General features: G+C 39.0%; 1 protein-coding gene across 11 annotated transcripts in view; it reads left to right on the top strand.

Moving 5' to 3' along the window:
• Positions 1-16,650, top strand: part of LOC135493598 (BAI1-associated protein 3-like) — a 78,205-nt gene that overhangs the window by 39,749 nt on the left and 21,806 nt on the right. For all 11 annotated transcript variants that reach the window (XM_064781135.1, XM_064781122.1, XM_064781098.1 and 8 more), the window contains 8 exons: positions 4,042-4,129; positions 8,406-8,489; positions 9,138-9,305; positions 10,481-10,547; positions 11,981-12,251; positions 12,678-12,722; positions 15,248-15,413; positions 15,531-15,734. In XM_064781135.1, coding sequence (XP_064637205.1) covers positions 4,042-4,129; positions 8,406-8,489; positions 9,138-9,305; positions 10,481-10,547; positions 11,981-12,251; positions 12,678-12,722; positions 15,248-15,413; positions 15,531-15,734 — 1,093 coding nt within the window. The remainder of the gene's footprint in view (positions 1-4,041; positions 4,130-8,405; positions 8,490-9,137; positions 9,306-10,480; positions 10,548-11,980; positions 12,252-12,677; positions 12,723-15,247; positions 15,414-15,530; positions 15,735-16,650) is intronic.

Raw genomic sequence — 16,650 nt, 5'->3', positions numbered from 1 at the left:
CACTGTTTATTAGCTGACTAAATAGCACAACTAAATATAAAATTGGGAAGAGTAAAAGGAAATGTACAGGATTGGGAGATGAAACATGTTCTTGGTCATTCTATGTAAATACCAGGGCTTACTCTCAAATCGTACTGCAGCAAAAAATTGACGGTGTAACCGGCGCTTACCGTCGTTAGATGAAAGGAGAACATTAAGTCTGAGAGAACAATATGCATAACTCCCATTAATATCTTAAATATCAATGATCAGCACTGCCTTTTATGTCACAGATTCATTTAATTAATCCAGGAAAATAGTTCGACATTTTACTACTTGTAGATTTCCAATATGGTAAATCACTTCCTGTCCTTCGTCTGTGTAGTTCAGAATGATTTCATTACTATTGATATATTTTATCAACGTTTATTGGACTGCCTATTGAAAAATATATCATCAATAGGCCTTATTATCTATTTTGTATTGTTCTAGCGGAATCCGTGTTATATATGTAACATTTCAAAGATACATCCACAACAAATCATTGAAAATGTGATACAATATATTTCCTCAGCGCGTCAGACCTCCCACACATACTCAGTAGGAACAGAGTCTCAATGTTTACATGCTGTCAGTGAAAGCCTTTTCCAATAAACCAATACGCAAAGTTCGATTTAAATACGTCGTGTTTGAATTACTAGCATTGAAAATAACGTTGATATCTAGTTCAAATCAAATGTCGAGTGAAATATTATTTCAAAATGTATAATGGGCTCTTCAGAATCGAGAATCGGTGAATAACCATCATTATTTATGCATTTTGTACGTAGTTTTCAAAAAATCTGAATAGGTAGTACTGGCTACAATGACACGTTGTTTCTCAATATCGGTGGGCAAAGCTTCACGATTGGACTCACGACAAGGAACTCTTTAGGAAATTCCGGCCCGAGGAGTCGAGATCCGCAACTTATAACACAGAGATGAAAACACGTGTCAGTTGGGCTGGCCTTTTAGTCTCGATCTGAATGCACCTGTGCTCGTACGGAACCTGTTTTTAAAAACTGGTGTGATGAGATGCATCTGATTTCGACCATATACCTATAACAGTCCTAATACGTTAGTGGTGAATATCAGCTTCATCATCTTCGGCAGAATCAAGTTAAAACTTTTCTATCAAAATCTATTCTCAGTTATTTTCACTGCAATGAACTATTTATGTTAGGTTATTGAAATAGATATCTGCATTGATTTCATTGAAGATTGAACTCCCACCACCACCCACAGATAAATCAACTGACTTTGTGGTGGAGGCTGAGCAATCACCTGTGGCAACGGCGTTTATCAGACCGGAAACTTATACTTGTATCACAGATGACTGCACCTTTCACATTGCGACAAAGCTCCTGACCAACTTGTGACTTGCTTATCAGTAACTTTTCATGAGCATCTGCCTCACAGGGCTGAGATCAGAGGAAGATATGCGTCAGAGGTTCAATAGGTTACTAAGATACCAAAACAAACAAATGGATGATGTTAAACATCAATATCATCATGTCTAGTCATTGCATACCTTTGTCAAAAATGATGGAAACTACGTATTTGCCTTTTTTCTTTTGTTGTGAAAGAAAATTTTATTATGCAATATCGACTTATTGATCATCAATACTATTAAGCACACACGATCTTACTTTACTTGTATTTTTCCATTTATTTCGTACGATATCCAGGCACCAATCCCCATCAATTAGATACTTAATGCCAATCCTTAAGTGCGAGATAGTCAAAAAATACGACGCAGACATTGTGTTCGATTATTTAGATAGGGATTGACTGATATTGTTTATTATCGTTCTTGCAGCGTAAACAACTCGAAACTCACCTCTTTGATATAGTTGAGCATCGATACATTAGAAAAAGCGATTTTTTGGGTAATAAATGCAAAAGATGTAGAAAATGCCCTAGAATAATTGCTACGAAATCGGGCCATGTGCCCGATATTCAGCTTGAAATGGATATTCAGAACCGGTCTTACATGTAGTTCGGTGGAACTAAAGCATCTATCAACGCTATTATAGAGAAAGGTATAACCATCTGATTATGTAGCAATGGAGTAGCTACACACTATAGCTGTACTCGTACAACAGCGCAAAAACCAATTTCAATAAACTGCCATACAGGATTAGAAGAAAGAAACTGTTTGGTGAACGCCCTTAAGTTCGGTTTTTGTATCGGAAATCTCCCTGATAATCGATTTCTACTCATGATAATCATTTGTTCGTTGGAGGGGCATACACTATACGACCTGAAGTAGCTGCTCAGACTGAACCCTGGCATGACAGATCAAAAGTTCATTTTGTAAAGAAGCTTACCCAAAGAGGATAACATAAAAAATATACCATATTTTTTGATGATATGTAAACGTATGAAAATACCATGTTTCAATGAGTACAAAAACCCCATTGCTTTCCAATACATGGAACCAGATCACTTTGGATTTATCTTATGACGGCGTCTTACTTTATTGGTTCTTTGAAATGAGTAAACGCTTTAGTCCTTAGCGTTAGCAACATTGTCTTCATCCACACATGCAGCTGTGGGACACTGTGGCAGTAGCATGCGAGGGAATTAGTAATTGTGCGTTTTCCATCCAATGAAGATGAATGTTATTGCTAGGAAGGACAGCAAGGCAAATTGTGACTCACTCCTTTGTTTGGTTTACGAGACAAAACAATTGGCACGATTGGTATGTACAAGTGCAAATAGGCTATTTTGCTCGGTTGCTTCAGCGATATTTTCACACATGTTGCTGGTGAACAACATAACGTGTCGTACTGACCCTAAGGGTTATGTCTTTCAAAGATACGTTGCAATTAATACTCCGTGCGCGGAGGGTGTGATCAATAATGTCTCAATAGAATAAAACCGCAAACCCTATATCTTGTGAGCCTCCATCAACATATCAAACGCCTTTAGAAACGAGTTTTCTTTCAGAAAGGAATGAATATTGCATGCCTGCGTACAGGATATACCATATTCATGTCAGATGAAACATCAAACATATGGGACGACTGCATGGTAATTTTGTTGAGGTTGTGTCAATCATACAATGCAGCTTTGGCTTGGAACCGAGAAGATCAGGTGACTGCCACCCACCAAAACACAGTGTATATATGCTCACCGCCGTGCTCTCATGAATCGTTGACTCTGCTTTGTTGTACGTGTTGTATGATCATGGTGATACATGTGTGATTTGTTCAAACAAGACTATTGTATGAATAGTAAATTTATAGGGAAGCCCTTTCGCAACATTCGACCTCATATTTTTCAGCCAAGTAAGCTTGCAATAATGAAGAATCAAGGAATTCATTCATTTAAGGTATATATTGTGCCGTACATCGAATTGTACATCGGCTTTTGTGAAACCATAAACGCGGCAGAAAATGACCTTGGAAGCCCAATTAACCATTGAGAAGATGATTTTATTATTGATATACCCACGGGCTTGCGTGTGTACCTGCCATAACTCTTTCATCGTCTAATAGACTATCCAACAACATAGCATCCAGTTTCTACTACCATCTATGGAAGGAAATAGATATAAATTATTCTGCTTAATTTATATTTCCCTCGTTTAATGTTCCGCAAGGGCAGACGTTGATCATCTGTGTCCAGCTGATGATAGTTTTAGTGCAGCTTCTGTAGAAGTGGATCATTTGGGAATTATAATGATATGATTCCGAGATTGCTTTGCTCACTGTCGATTCCTGGATATTCCTAAAACAAAAACAAGTGTTTATATATGATTGTCCTTCAAATGTAGAGAACTAGTTGAAGAGTTGAGCATGTAAAATGTACATGCAGCATTAACAGGCAAACCATGGTTACTTAGATAAATGTCCACTGTGCAAAGCAATCTCAATCCCTGCCCATCTTTCGCCAATGTTGTTGTTTTTCAGGCTGAATCAGGAAGTGGAGCATAAGTTTAAAAACACCAATTAACCAACTTTTCCCCCACACGCAATATCCGGACTAATCACACGCTCTAACGCTTTCTCTTTCCAGGGTGCAGGAATCTGATGGAAGCTTCTTCGAGAGTTTCACCGCCTTATCATGGAAGCAGGAGAACAGGCGCCTCAGGGCAGCAAATGAGGTAAGTGGTCATTTAGATGGTCAGAATAGTGTCGGAGCAAAATTCATGTTTGGCAGGTTTCGCAGCTGTCACGGACATGAGTTCAAACAACGAAAGGTTTGAAACCCAAATTCGTGTTCGTGCTGATGTATTATGCAATTTACGATGCTTTTTCGTGGGAGCTCCAAGTAAAATTTCTGACTCAGTGGACGCTTCCTCCATCGTATACTGTAAACTACCAGACAGAGATGTCCTTAGTCCATTGAGAGTTTCTCTTGCTAACGGTTTCCCTAGCGATATAAACTAGAAGTTTAGCAACTGCAACCGGTCGATCAACATATTGAAATGTGATCCGAAACTAAATCTCTATTACATAATTACTAAGTTCGATTAAGGTTCCTTTTCAAAAGCTTGATTTTGAGGTCAATCTGGTTCACAAATCGAATTTGAATCATCTTCATCTCGAATATCTCAGTTGGTTCACACTGATGAAGGAGGCAAACACGAGGAAATCTATAATAGAGTCACCTGCTCTAATTATCTGTAACCTGAATCTATTCAGATACATTTCACCAGTTAAAGTGATCTTATCCCGGGATTCTGTCTCCGTGCCTTCATAAGACAGCATTGGGACGAGTTTTGCAATGAAACTCCTCATAAAATATCAGGGTTATCCTGGGATTAATTTGTTCTTCTGAAAGGACAGGAAGTAGAGAATATTATTTTCACAGCGCCGAGAAATTTTTGGAATATTTGTGTGAAAATAAGGTAAAAACGAGATCAATGCATTGGAACGAACACCAATACATGTGATTCGGATGACAGGCGAGAAGTTAAATGTAAATGATAACATGTTCCTGTTACCAAAGAGATACCCTTCAGGTGACATGACATCAAAGGTTTATCCAATGCTAACAATCAATGGCTTTTTCACTGCTACAAAATTGGAAAGTTTCCTGTTATGTCACTCATTTAGCAGTGTTTGGAAGTTTCGACATGATTAGAGTTTTACTAGCTTTTTTGTTGACCTTGACTGTAGGCAAAAGTTCGAAGGTCTAAGCACCATGAGTTATACAAAAGGTTTTGTGACTGCTTTTTGTTTTAGCATGATATAGGGAACGAGAAAGCTTGTGTGAGTAGTCATGATCATCCTCTGACACATTTTCCTATAACTTTTGGTCCCGTCAATACTATGTCAAGAGATTGTAAAAGGTTTTACCAACATTGCAGAGGTCCGGTCAACAATAACATGATAGATTCGTTAAATTCTGTAAGAGCATAACTAATTCAGAGATAAATCGATTGACCACTCCTTAACGTGATAACAGTGACGAACAGATCGCTCCTCTGGTATCCTCTGGTGTAAGTTACCAAAGCAACATATGCTGCTGCCGCTGCTGTTGATATGAAACAACGATGTTAATGAGATTTACCGGAAAGCCTCGTGGTGTAAGAAATTGAATGTTTCATGAGAATGACCGAGGAATTTCTGCTTTGTCCTTTAACCCGCTATGGTCCTTTTACTTTCCCCGGTTGACACCGCTATGCGATTCCCAAAATTTGTCGGGTTTCCCTGGCGTAACAGTCCAGTGATTTGACACAGGCCATACCGTGTGCGTGTGCATGTGGTTGGGGGGGGGGGGGGGAGGAGGACTGAAGGAAATAAAAACGTTACCATTATTGTTATAACAGAGGCTCCTTGTCGTCTTGGGATGCATGATTATCCTATCCATCTTGCATTTGTAAGTGGAAATGTCACGACGGCATGTTATTTAGTAAAGTACACCGACCTTTTGCGTGACAATAACGAGATATATCGTTCTTCGACTCAGTGTGTTTTCTTCTTAATGCTTCCAGTCAACACATTGACTAGAATCGAATGGGGACCGTTGGAGTTAATAATGATAAGTGAAATATTGAAAGAACCTTGGAGTAAAGCATTTATCGGAATTAGAGAATCCTTGAGTGAGATAAAGATATTGGCTAGGGAGTGATACAATATCCCAAGATCCGTTATTGTCGGAAGTTCTTGGCGTCTTAAAAACTTCCAGGAGAGTCGTCACTTGACAGATTTTGTTCTTAAGCGACAGCTGCTGTCGGTAATGACCCCTAGACCAGCTACTTATACATATAAGTTAACGTTATCAGAGATGACTGAGCTTGACTACAGGGATCAGACTGACAGCGATCATTGGCAGATTACACGTCGACAGATGCGCCTAAAGAGACAGGAATTGATTTTCATGGGTTCTATCACACGTCCTAAACACACGCGTATATGCGAGAAAAACCCCACCTCATAAGCCGCGATTTCACCACTGTAAGTTTAGTTGGTATGCGATGAACTACATGTATCGACGTATTCACAGTAACTCATGCAACCATTACATACGAAGGGTTATTTTCTGTATGGTTGAGTTCAATTTTCGCAACGGACATCAAGTTATGATCGATGAAGACACTGAGTGTTGGATATCTTAAGAGAATGATTAGTATTGAACATGTTACCTACTTAAGTTCACTGAAGTACCTTGAACAACCCATCCATCACGAGTCCAGTCGTCAGCAAGTTCTTCAATGCTTCACAAACTTAATCGTGTTTTTTTACCGGGCGGCCCAGATTGAAAATGCTTTGAATTGCGTTTCTCATCAGAACCTAGTTGACACAAGAGCCAGAGCTTTTTATTGGTTAGCGTTGTAGATGTTTCCAAACGACGCTAGGCTGGGAACCGACCAAATGGTGCTTTTAAAAGTTAAACATAATCCTTCTGGCTGAGTGAATTTTATATAGGTGGGATTGTCCCGTCAGCAGCAAAACGTAATACTCCTCGAGGTATTTTAATATACTTTTGGATTACCTTTTTATTGCCTCATCCCGTAGATCTTGCGAGATGCCACCTTCTTTTTGTAGTATCTTTTCTATGTGAGGCCTAATATGATTTGTTAAGCAATTATTGGGTACCAGAGGCCATATCAATAGCACGAGTATCTCTGCTGATCTCGTCAAGACGTGATTGTCAATGCATACCGATGCATATGATTATATCAATTTCAATCGAACTATTTGAACTCTGGCAGCCGTGGTTGTCGTGCTAAACTCACCGTCTAGGGTTTCTGAATCGTTGCTGCAGTGTTGTTTGATACATTATGCTTGCTTGTTTGATACATATGACACATGCAACCGTACTAATGAACTGTGGTTTCTCAGCTTGTGTAAGTAGTTATTCTCATCTGAGTACAAAGTATTTCAATATTTGTCTACAACGAAGTTGATGAGTCTTATCAAAGACTTCCTGTCATTGGTTCACTACATGAATCTTGTCAAATGCTACCCTGTGATTGGTTTACTACATGAATCTTATAAAAGACTCCCCTGTGATTGGTCTACTAAATGAATCTTATCAAAGACTTCCCTGCCAGTGCCAATGGTCTTCCAAATGAGTCTCATCAAAGTCTTTCCTGTGATTGGTTTACTACATGAATCTTATCAGAAACTTGTTCGATTCAGGTAGACAATGGGTTGCTGACACCAATTTATCCGATGAACACAACGCCATGCTTCGGCTTGGCCTTTGTATCGATTTCTTGCTACTTAATGAAGCGGTCTTTCAGTGAAACTATACAATACAGTAAACTAATGAATGAGCATGTGAAGACATGCACATGACAAGGGCGTTTAGATGTTCAAACTTGCAGGGTACTGTGATCCATTGTCATCAGTGTCGTTTATCTGGTTTGTCACCGTTAAACCGAGATACTTGATAGAAAGGCCATTAGACACGCTGCCATACGTCAATAGTCAGTTGTTATCTTTCCGATCCGATTGATTCCGTTACTATTGACAGGGTTTTCAGACAAATAGAAAGCAGTGTTTCATCAGAATCTAAATACACCTTAAGCATTGAAGGCCTCGGGGTTAGTTTTTGGTATAGCCGTCATCACCTTAACCCTAGCAACGTATCAAAGCAAAATAGCTGTAATTTTAGTTAATTTCAATATGATAAGGTTTGGTTCCGTAGTCAGTTGACGTTCAATAAAACAAAGGAATAGCTGAGTTGATCTCGAACAATAGAACTCGGTGATGGTCCCTCGAGCGAATAAATCGCAGACTAGGGTTCTTTTCACTCGTCCACCGACAAATCGACCAATACAGTGAATGGTATGGTATCAGTATTGGGTGAAGTCGTTCTTTGCGGAACATCAGCCCAAGTATGCGATCGATTTTAACCTGCAAATTGACATCAAACCAAGTACTCTCATTTGACATGGTTTTAACTCATGCCATCTCTACCTGTAGGATGAGAAGGAGGCAGACAAAGCACCGCCGTCGGAGTTGCTATTTGGACCACGACAAAAGATTCATCGCTTACAGGATAAGGAGGTAAGAAGTAATAACCTTGTTACTACATGTTGTAGCTTTGACATCACTGAGCGCTCGTTCATCTGTTTGGGCGGACAAAGGGAGTCAGGGTGAAACCATGCCTTGTTCTCGGTGTGATGGCATATCTAATCGCATGGAAACAAAACCGAGTCTTCAAAAAACCTTATTTCATATTTCTTCTCAATTACTCTTGTAATAATGAAGCATGGTGTCATAAAAAAGTGACAGTTGATGTAGCAAATCATTTTTTACTGTCCCCAAGTTTCCAATTTCCGTCTGATATTGCCAACAATGACGCTAATAACAGTTACCCCTGATCGTGGACAAAGTATAATAGAGGTTCGTGGTGATGTAAATTCGTTTGAAGAGAGTTAAGAGAACTAACGATAAAACCATTAGGATAACTGTGAAGGGATCGAGCTAACCTAGATATGTTATTGGTTATTGATAGCTGACAACAAACAACCCCGGGCTGGGGAAAGCTTTTACCATGTTTACCTTATTGTTATTCCTTTACTACTTGAATGAGAATCTGAATGTATACACTGATATTACTATGAATGTATACACTGATATTAATGTATCTGAATGTATACACTGATATTACTATGTTTGTAATCTAATTCATTTTTTATCATTTTTTTACAGTTCGAACTCCTATACATTGAGGTGCTGTACACAATAAAACATAAGATTGGAACCACGAGTGGTGGTCATCTGCCTTTTATCCGGGATCTCTACCTCTATGCCCAAGATGCCTTTGGTATATCTCCCGAGGAGCATGCAAGGTTACTGGCGAAAGCTAGTGAGGAAAAGGTATCGTAACCTTATAAATGTAAAACTGCCACATTTTCATTGGGTTTCAATTCACTTTGGCGAATTTTGCGAATAATTTCGATTCGCTTACTTTTTTTCTTCAAAATTTTGAATTTGCAATAATCACCCAATTAAGAAAAGTTACAAGTATATTATATTGTATTTTGGGTCCAATCTCAAAGACATCTATCATCAAATCTCATGAAGCTCGTGAAAACGTTTTTCATCACCTATTAGAAAACGATAGTAAAAAACGAGAACAGATTGTTTCGTTAAAGGAATTTAAATTGGCGTCATGATAGATCTTTTGATACCAGGCGTAACCGTTTATGCCTCGTAACCCCGGAGTAATCTCATTTAGCTTTATTACGTTGTTATAAAAACGGATCCCGGAGTTATCTAATCTAATTTTATAACATTGTCAGGTCTTAACTTTGTTATAAAATACGGGATTTTATTGATCTGGAAGAAATCAAGATTTGTCTATGCTGTCTAAATGGATGGCGATTTGCATGAATGCTTAGCAAGCATGTGAAAGAGTGACTTTGTACTCCTGATGATGGTAGTTGCAGAGGTGCAGACTGATGGCTTCTCTCTTTTCCACCTCACGAAGCGAAAATACTTGCTATATTTTAGAATTCTTACAACAGTGTTTAACCGATATTTACAACAAAGTGAGCTTTTGCATTTCAAGGTAAACATTGATACGAGCATGCTTTGAATGATTTCTTTGTTGTTACGACTATCATTTGCCTAACAAAAGGCATTCTCAGTTCACAAAGGCTGCAAATAAACATTCTTATATACATGTATATTATTGATGTGATAATTAGTAATAAGAAATAGAAAAGTCAAAGATAAAACACTTTCTAAATTTGAAAATAATGGCGGCATGTTGTGAGTTTCATTTTTAAAAGGCAATAGTGGGCGGCGAAACGAGCGCTCTTTAGCATCTGAAAGATCGCAATTTACTAGGTATACTATATTAATGTAAAAATTTTTACCATTAAAATTCCTTTTACATTGATTCAAATTGTTGACTTGAAAATGTACCGCGGCTATGTATTACGAAAAGGTATGTATTAGGGTGTATCAAACCGAGCTATTACAGTCCACATTAATCATAATGAAATACAGTTCACCCTGCACTACCCTATGACTTGTTCCACTTTCAGGCGCCAATTGTCATTTTGAATTGTACAGTTGTTGAGGGAAAGGACCTTGAGGCTAAAGATGCAAATGGTATGTTGGCCTTTAACCCTGACGTTGTTTTATCAGGAACCCTTATTTGTATTTCTATCAACATGAAGTTGTCGACTAGCGTCTACTTTAGCTATTCGGTTATGAATGTCCAGATCGTGCCAGACAATTCACCAAAACCTTCGTTGATATCTTTTGCGGCTGCTCTATATACAGTATTCAAGGGCAGGAAGGCACTGACTTTTGCTACGTGAACGACTAAATCCATGCATGACAGTAACACACAAATCATAGCTACCCAAGGATAGTCTAAACAGAGTTAGTGATGTGGGTCTGCTCCATTTTACATCCTATTGTGTAGAATGGTGTTGATTACTGATGGCCATTTGTCTTGATTACCCAGTAATGTCACTTGGGTATTAGCAGCGATGGTCCAACCAATATGACCTTCACCTTAGTGTCGTACTTCTGACTGTGTCACACTAGCAAGCAAATAAGTTGCTTGGAAGAAGACTGAAATCAGAAACTGAAATTTCGACTTCAGACAATATTTTGTAAGTAGTAGTATATTGGATAGTCTTTGACATTGGACTAGCCCACATACTACTCCCTACAATAAAAATACGAAAAAATACCAGTAAGTAGTATATTGGCTTGTCCAGGATTGGAATAACCTATATACTACTAAGTGCATGCAGGTCATGTGCTTGTGTGTATGAACAATGCTTCCTCTTCTCTGTAACAAACCACCCTGATTTCACGGCTGATCACATGTTTGTGTCGTCTCTGAAAGATGGAGTAATCCCATGAGATTTTCGCTAAGCTGACTTGTGTCAGCTCCAAATGAACTATAATTGGTGATTGATCGGACTCGTAAGGATGGAGACTGATGCTCCACCTAGAAAAGGAGTGGCTTCTCGTCTACAGTTATAAGCTTATAATGTGTATACATCACTCTGAAAGATCATGGTTAGAATAGTTAACAGTTCACAATTCCCAATGGCAGATATGCCACTGCAGAATGGGACGTCGTCTCATTAGCGTTTACCAATTCGGCATCCTCATAGAATATGTTGGAGTTGGTAGACGTCTTCTCCTATGGTGAGAACAATTGTAAGGTTATTCCCAAGTATTTGATGAGCTTCTTTCCCATAGCAAATCAGTCTCAAACCTTATCGATGTGGGTTCAAAGTAACTTCTACCGCCTGCTGGTTTGAGATGTCAGTCTATTTTTGCATATCTCTGACATTAAGCACAGATGTAACTGAAAACGCAGTATTCCTTCCATTTACTGCCAACAATAGCTCATGTTGTAACTCATTTTACCTACAAATTAGTCATCAACACATCATCCTGCCATAACAGCGTAGCACTGCCAGTTCATCACTCTTCGAAAAAAGGCCACTTTCGTGAATTACGGTGGGCTTTTATGAACCGAACAATTTGCTGTCATTTTTCATTCGTTATTTCTCCAGGCTTCAGCGACCCCTACTGCATGCTAGGTATCATGCCTGGTCGCAAGGCCTCAGCCGCCCGCCTAGATATCAACGAAGGAGGCACATATTCATCGGACGAGGAGCTAAAACCAAAAGAAAAGAGAAGTGCCCTCAAGAAGTTCTCTCAAAGCATAAAAAGAAAAAAGGAGAAACACACTGTCGTTAAAGACATCTTACCAGCCAAGTATATCAAGTCCACCACGGTGCAGCCATGTACCCTGAATCCAAACTGGAATGAAAAGTTTAGATTGTAAGTTAAACACGAACTCTACACCCAAAATGACCTTGATCTTTTTCAAACTTCCTTAAAGCTATCATCTAAAAAAACAACTGAGGTACTTGGTTACATTCATCGATTTCATTTCCGAAGGTAAATCGCAAAACCTGGGAAAGCTATCGTGATATGCAGTATTGCCGGAGATCATATTCATAAACCTGTGGATCTTTCATGACATGATCGACTTGCCTTGGGTCTTATCCGTCTTATTCGGATAAAACATTGTTTTGATCAGCTTGACCTTATCAAGACAAGGCCAGTTTCACCTTGAAGCAAAAGCAGCATTCGTAACTATGGCGTAGTAAATATATTGGAAAGAGAGTCCGAGATAAACGTTTGATGTTTTTGCCCAACACAAATAAGCGACCTTTTTAATCAAAGATGTGTTTTCTCTTTCAGCGATTTAGATGACCCTAAGTCGGACAGACTTCATCTTGATATCTGGTAAGTTAGGCATATCTCAAATCTTCATTTGAGGACATCCTGAACCATTGCTTACAGTTTATGTTGTTGGTTCACAGACACCACCTGCTTTGGGATTTATTCTCAAACACTTTGCTAACAGTCGAGTTCGAGGTATTTTAGAACAGAATTCGATATTGATACTTCACTGTTGGTATATATTGGTTGCATTAGTATTAGAATCCGTACTTGGTTGCACAAATGGACCGAGACGGGATGGGCTCAGCTGATTTCTAGGTCACATCAGAAAACAACCACACCTCAGATTTGACCAAGGTGTCAGAGCATACTCGTCAAAACGTCATCTATATACCTACATGTACTTCTATGCGCTTGTGTATACTAAGACAATTTCTTTCCTAATATACATATCTTATATTGCACACTATACCTGTGTTAAAGGACATCCTGGGACAGTATGGTCTAAGGTTTTATACAATCACCGCTCCTTCAGATAGGATGACTGCGCGCCTTCTGATGGATGGGTTCGTTAGCCCTTCATTGATTGAGTGTGATTAAGGTGCATGCGATCGTAATTAGGTTATCGATGAGGTCCTTCCTATCTTCTGCGTTCTCAAATGGTCGTTTCTAAAGGAATTGCAATTTCCCTGCTGAAAGGGCCCTAGTCCACGCTACTTTGTCAATCCCAATTAATGGCAAGACCAAATTACAGTCGGTCCAAATGACGCACGCATTTGGCTTAATAATGACTTTGTGGTCATTTTGCATCCTGATCCAATAAGAGTGTTTTGTGAACTGTTTGTATAATATAAATACTATGATGAGAAAGTCAATTTAAACAGTGAAAGATTAAATTAACTTGTTGGAAATTACATTTTGCGTTACTGGAACCTCTGGAGGTCCGGAACAAAATATTCGTATTCCGTTGTTATCTTGCTTACCAGCAAGTGTCAATGAATTACTTTAAGTGTCAAGATGTTTTTTATATATTTTACAGCTCCTCTTTGGGCAATAGAACTCTTTCTATTCTTAGTCTTGTTTGCTGTGGAGTATTTTGAACATTCAAGGCATTCAGTGTTACCCTACTTAAACTGGGCAGCAACAGTGGCTTGGGAAATAGTCTGAAGCACATCAGTCACAAATACGGCTTCGATAAAGAAGGTTCTATTGAGGTGTACATAAATTCACTTGGTTTAATGAGTGATAAAAATTTCCCATAGGCCACAGAAAGAGAAAGACAGGTTGCAGTGCAAATAAGAGAGTTAATAAAATTAAGGAGACATGCAGTTGACATACTGACAACCATTGAAAGGGAGGAAATAATCCAATATTTATGTGTAATGTAACAAATGTTGGCACCCGTTGTAATATTATGTAATTGATATCGAAATAGACTTGTAATCACTTGTAACCACTGCACCCAGCACTTTGCACACCATAGCACTGTAAAATATGTACCTTTTTGATGTACGAAATAAACATATATATATATGGAGTATTTTGAACATTCAAGGCATTGTAGCTAAGTGATGTCGTAAATTGTTATGGAGCACAGACTCCCATAGAAGAAGCCCCTGGCGTACTCCTACGACCCACACTGTTTACTATTGGATATGATGATAACTCCTTAGGCTCAATATGGTATCACTACTGCGCTTACAATGGAAATGCACAGAAAGTATAACAATTAAAGAATCAATTTTGCAAGAAATTTTGATGATTGCTAGTGAGCTGTAGGGGAAGAGGGGGCGACTTCATTGATATGACGTAAAGACATTACATCTACCAAATAGAAGATGCATATATCCCTCGAATGTATCCATTGGCCCTCTCGCTCCTGTCTATAGCCCCATTTAAGTCATTGTCGATTTCTTTTCTTCGAGTTCGTTGCAGAACAGTCTATCTTAGTCATGTTGCAGTAAATTTCATTACCAGTACATGTCTATGTCGAAACTTCAAAAACGCAAGTGTATTTCTTCACCACAGGAAAACAACAATATCTACCCTGGTCTTTGTTTGTGATAAAATTTCACGAATTTCCGACGGGCAAATACAATTAGAATTGCAATTGCAATTTGTGTTTTTGCTTTATCTATTAAACTATTGCCTAGGGGGTTCAATTTTCTCTGATGAGGAAGAAATCCCGATATCACAACCACGACCTTTGGCGAAACTATTCCTGGGCTTAATTTCCAATCTGATAAATTAGTGATAGTGCCAATTCAAAATGAAAGGTATAGATACGTTAAAGTTCCAGGTTTTAAGAATCTGAACAAGCAAGAAAAATCGGGAGTCGATAATCGTCCCCTTCATCATTCTGTTCCAAATGTTCATGTGCTCAAACATCTAGGATTTCATTTGGAACTGTCAAGGTCTCCAGTCACTTCACCACTTCGTCTTCAAAGCTCACGATTAGCCTGAATGGCATACTCACCGTTCCCCTTCGCAGTTAGTCGAGATGAGTCTGAACTAACTACGTGTGTATCATAATCCAAAAGGTGAAATATGTATGTGTATCAACCTGCTTGAAATCTGTTCACTTTCAGGGACCACGATGAGGAGGTGTCCGTATTCGATGCTGCCAGCAAACTGAATGAGATCCAGAGCTTGAAAGGCCTCGGGAGGGTGTTCAAGCAGATTGCCCAGTCAGCGCGAGCCGGTGAAGATGGTGCCGTTGATGACTTCTTAGGTTGTGTTAACGTACCACTCGATGTAAGTATTGCGGTGAATTTCTAGAAATCCTGGCTTGTAACGTTTTTTTTCTCGTGCACAAGTCTTCCAAGGTCTTATTTCACGAGTAATCATTACATTTCTTCATATTCTTTGCAGTGTATTCCATCAACAGGTATTGACAAGTTCTTTGACCTCGAAGGTCGATCCAATAGGTCAAATGTTCAAGGTCAGATCCGCCTGAAGTTGAACCTTGCCACCAGGGAGGACAGGGGAGTTTCTGAAGAGGATAACTGGACGGATATCAAACAGCATGAAGATCTTTACTGTATCTTTATTGAACACGAGATAAGGAAATACCAGGTGAATATGCTAACCAAATCAGACATACGTGTATATTTATCCCCTTGACCGGAAACGGCTATGGTTGGGTAAAATGAGAATCTGTCTTCTTTCCTTTTACATTTGATCAAGACAAAACCCGAAAAGGTCGTCAGATTACGGCAAGAAAAAAATAAATCAGTAAGTCTTCCTCGCCGTGATTGATAGTCGGCCCAAATAACATGTTCCCTTTATTGAGTAATATGTATTAAAGTGATGCTTTAGCGCAAATCTGAACGATGTGAATGTAAACGAGGGCACTTGTAGCTTCCAGACATCCCAGAAAGCAGAATTCCTTCCAACAGGTTTAAGATACAGGTGCATTTTAATTAGTTACTGCACCGGGCATGAAAGTCACTGCTTATGATTTTTATGGGGAGAGATTTCGGCATATCAGCGCAATTTCCAAGCACTATTGCACCCATTATCCGATTTATTTGCTTTATCAGAATAAGATAATCGCCATTTGTCAATTAATGTATCCGTTCAAGTTGCTCTAATTACTGTAATTATTGCTTTGAAGTTTTCATCCGTCACATTATACCAAATTTGAGGCGTAATCAGGAAGCGATCGAAAAGGAACGTGTCGGAAGCGCGCTTGCTGCTATCATTCCCTGTTATACTTTTAGATTTTCCAAGTTAATTCCATCTCAACTTGTGGGCATCATCATCTCGTCAATTTACGCCCAAAAGGTTTCTTTTTTCTTCAAATCCAATGTCAATGTTGCAGACCATAATCTCCTTAGAGAGTAAGTCCTGCCGTTTTGTTCAGCATCGGATTAAGGCTCATCACTAAAGGTCAACGGTCGCACGTTACACCGTACAAGGAGTTCTGTTTTCATCGGATTGTTTCTTCTGGTGTCTAAGATTAATCCCACATAGTGTCTCTTGCTGGTCC

Source organism: Lineus longissimus, chromosome 1, assembly GCF_910592395.1.
Source record: "Lineus longissimus chromosome 1, tnLinLong1.2, whole genome shotgun sequence".
Lineage (NCBI taxonomy): Eukaryota > Metazoa > Nemertea > Pilidiophora > Heteronemertea > Lineidae > Lineus > Lineus longissimus.
The sequence above is the reverse complement of the archived record's forward strand: the minus strand, read 5'-3'. Positions and strand labels throughout refer to the sequence as shown.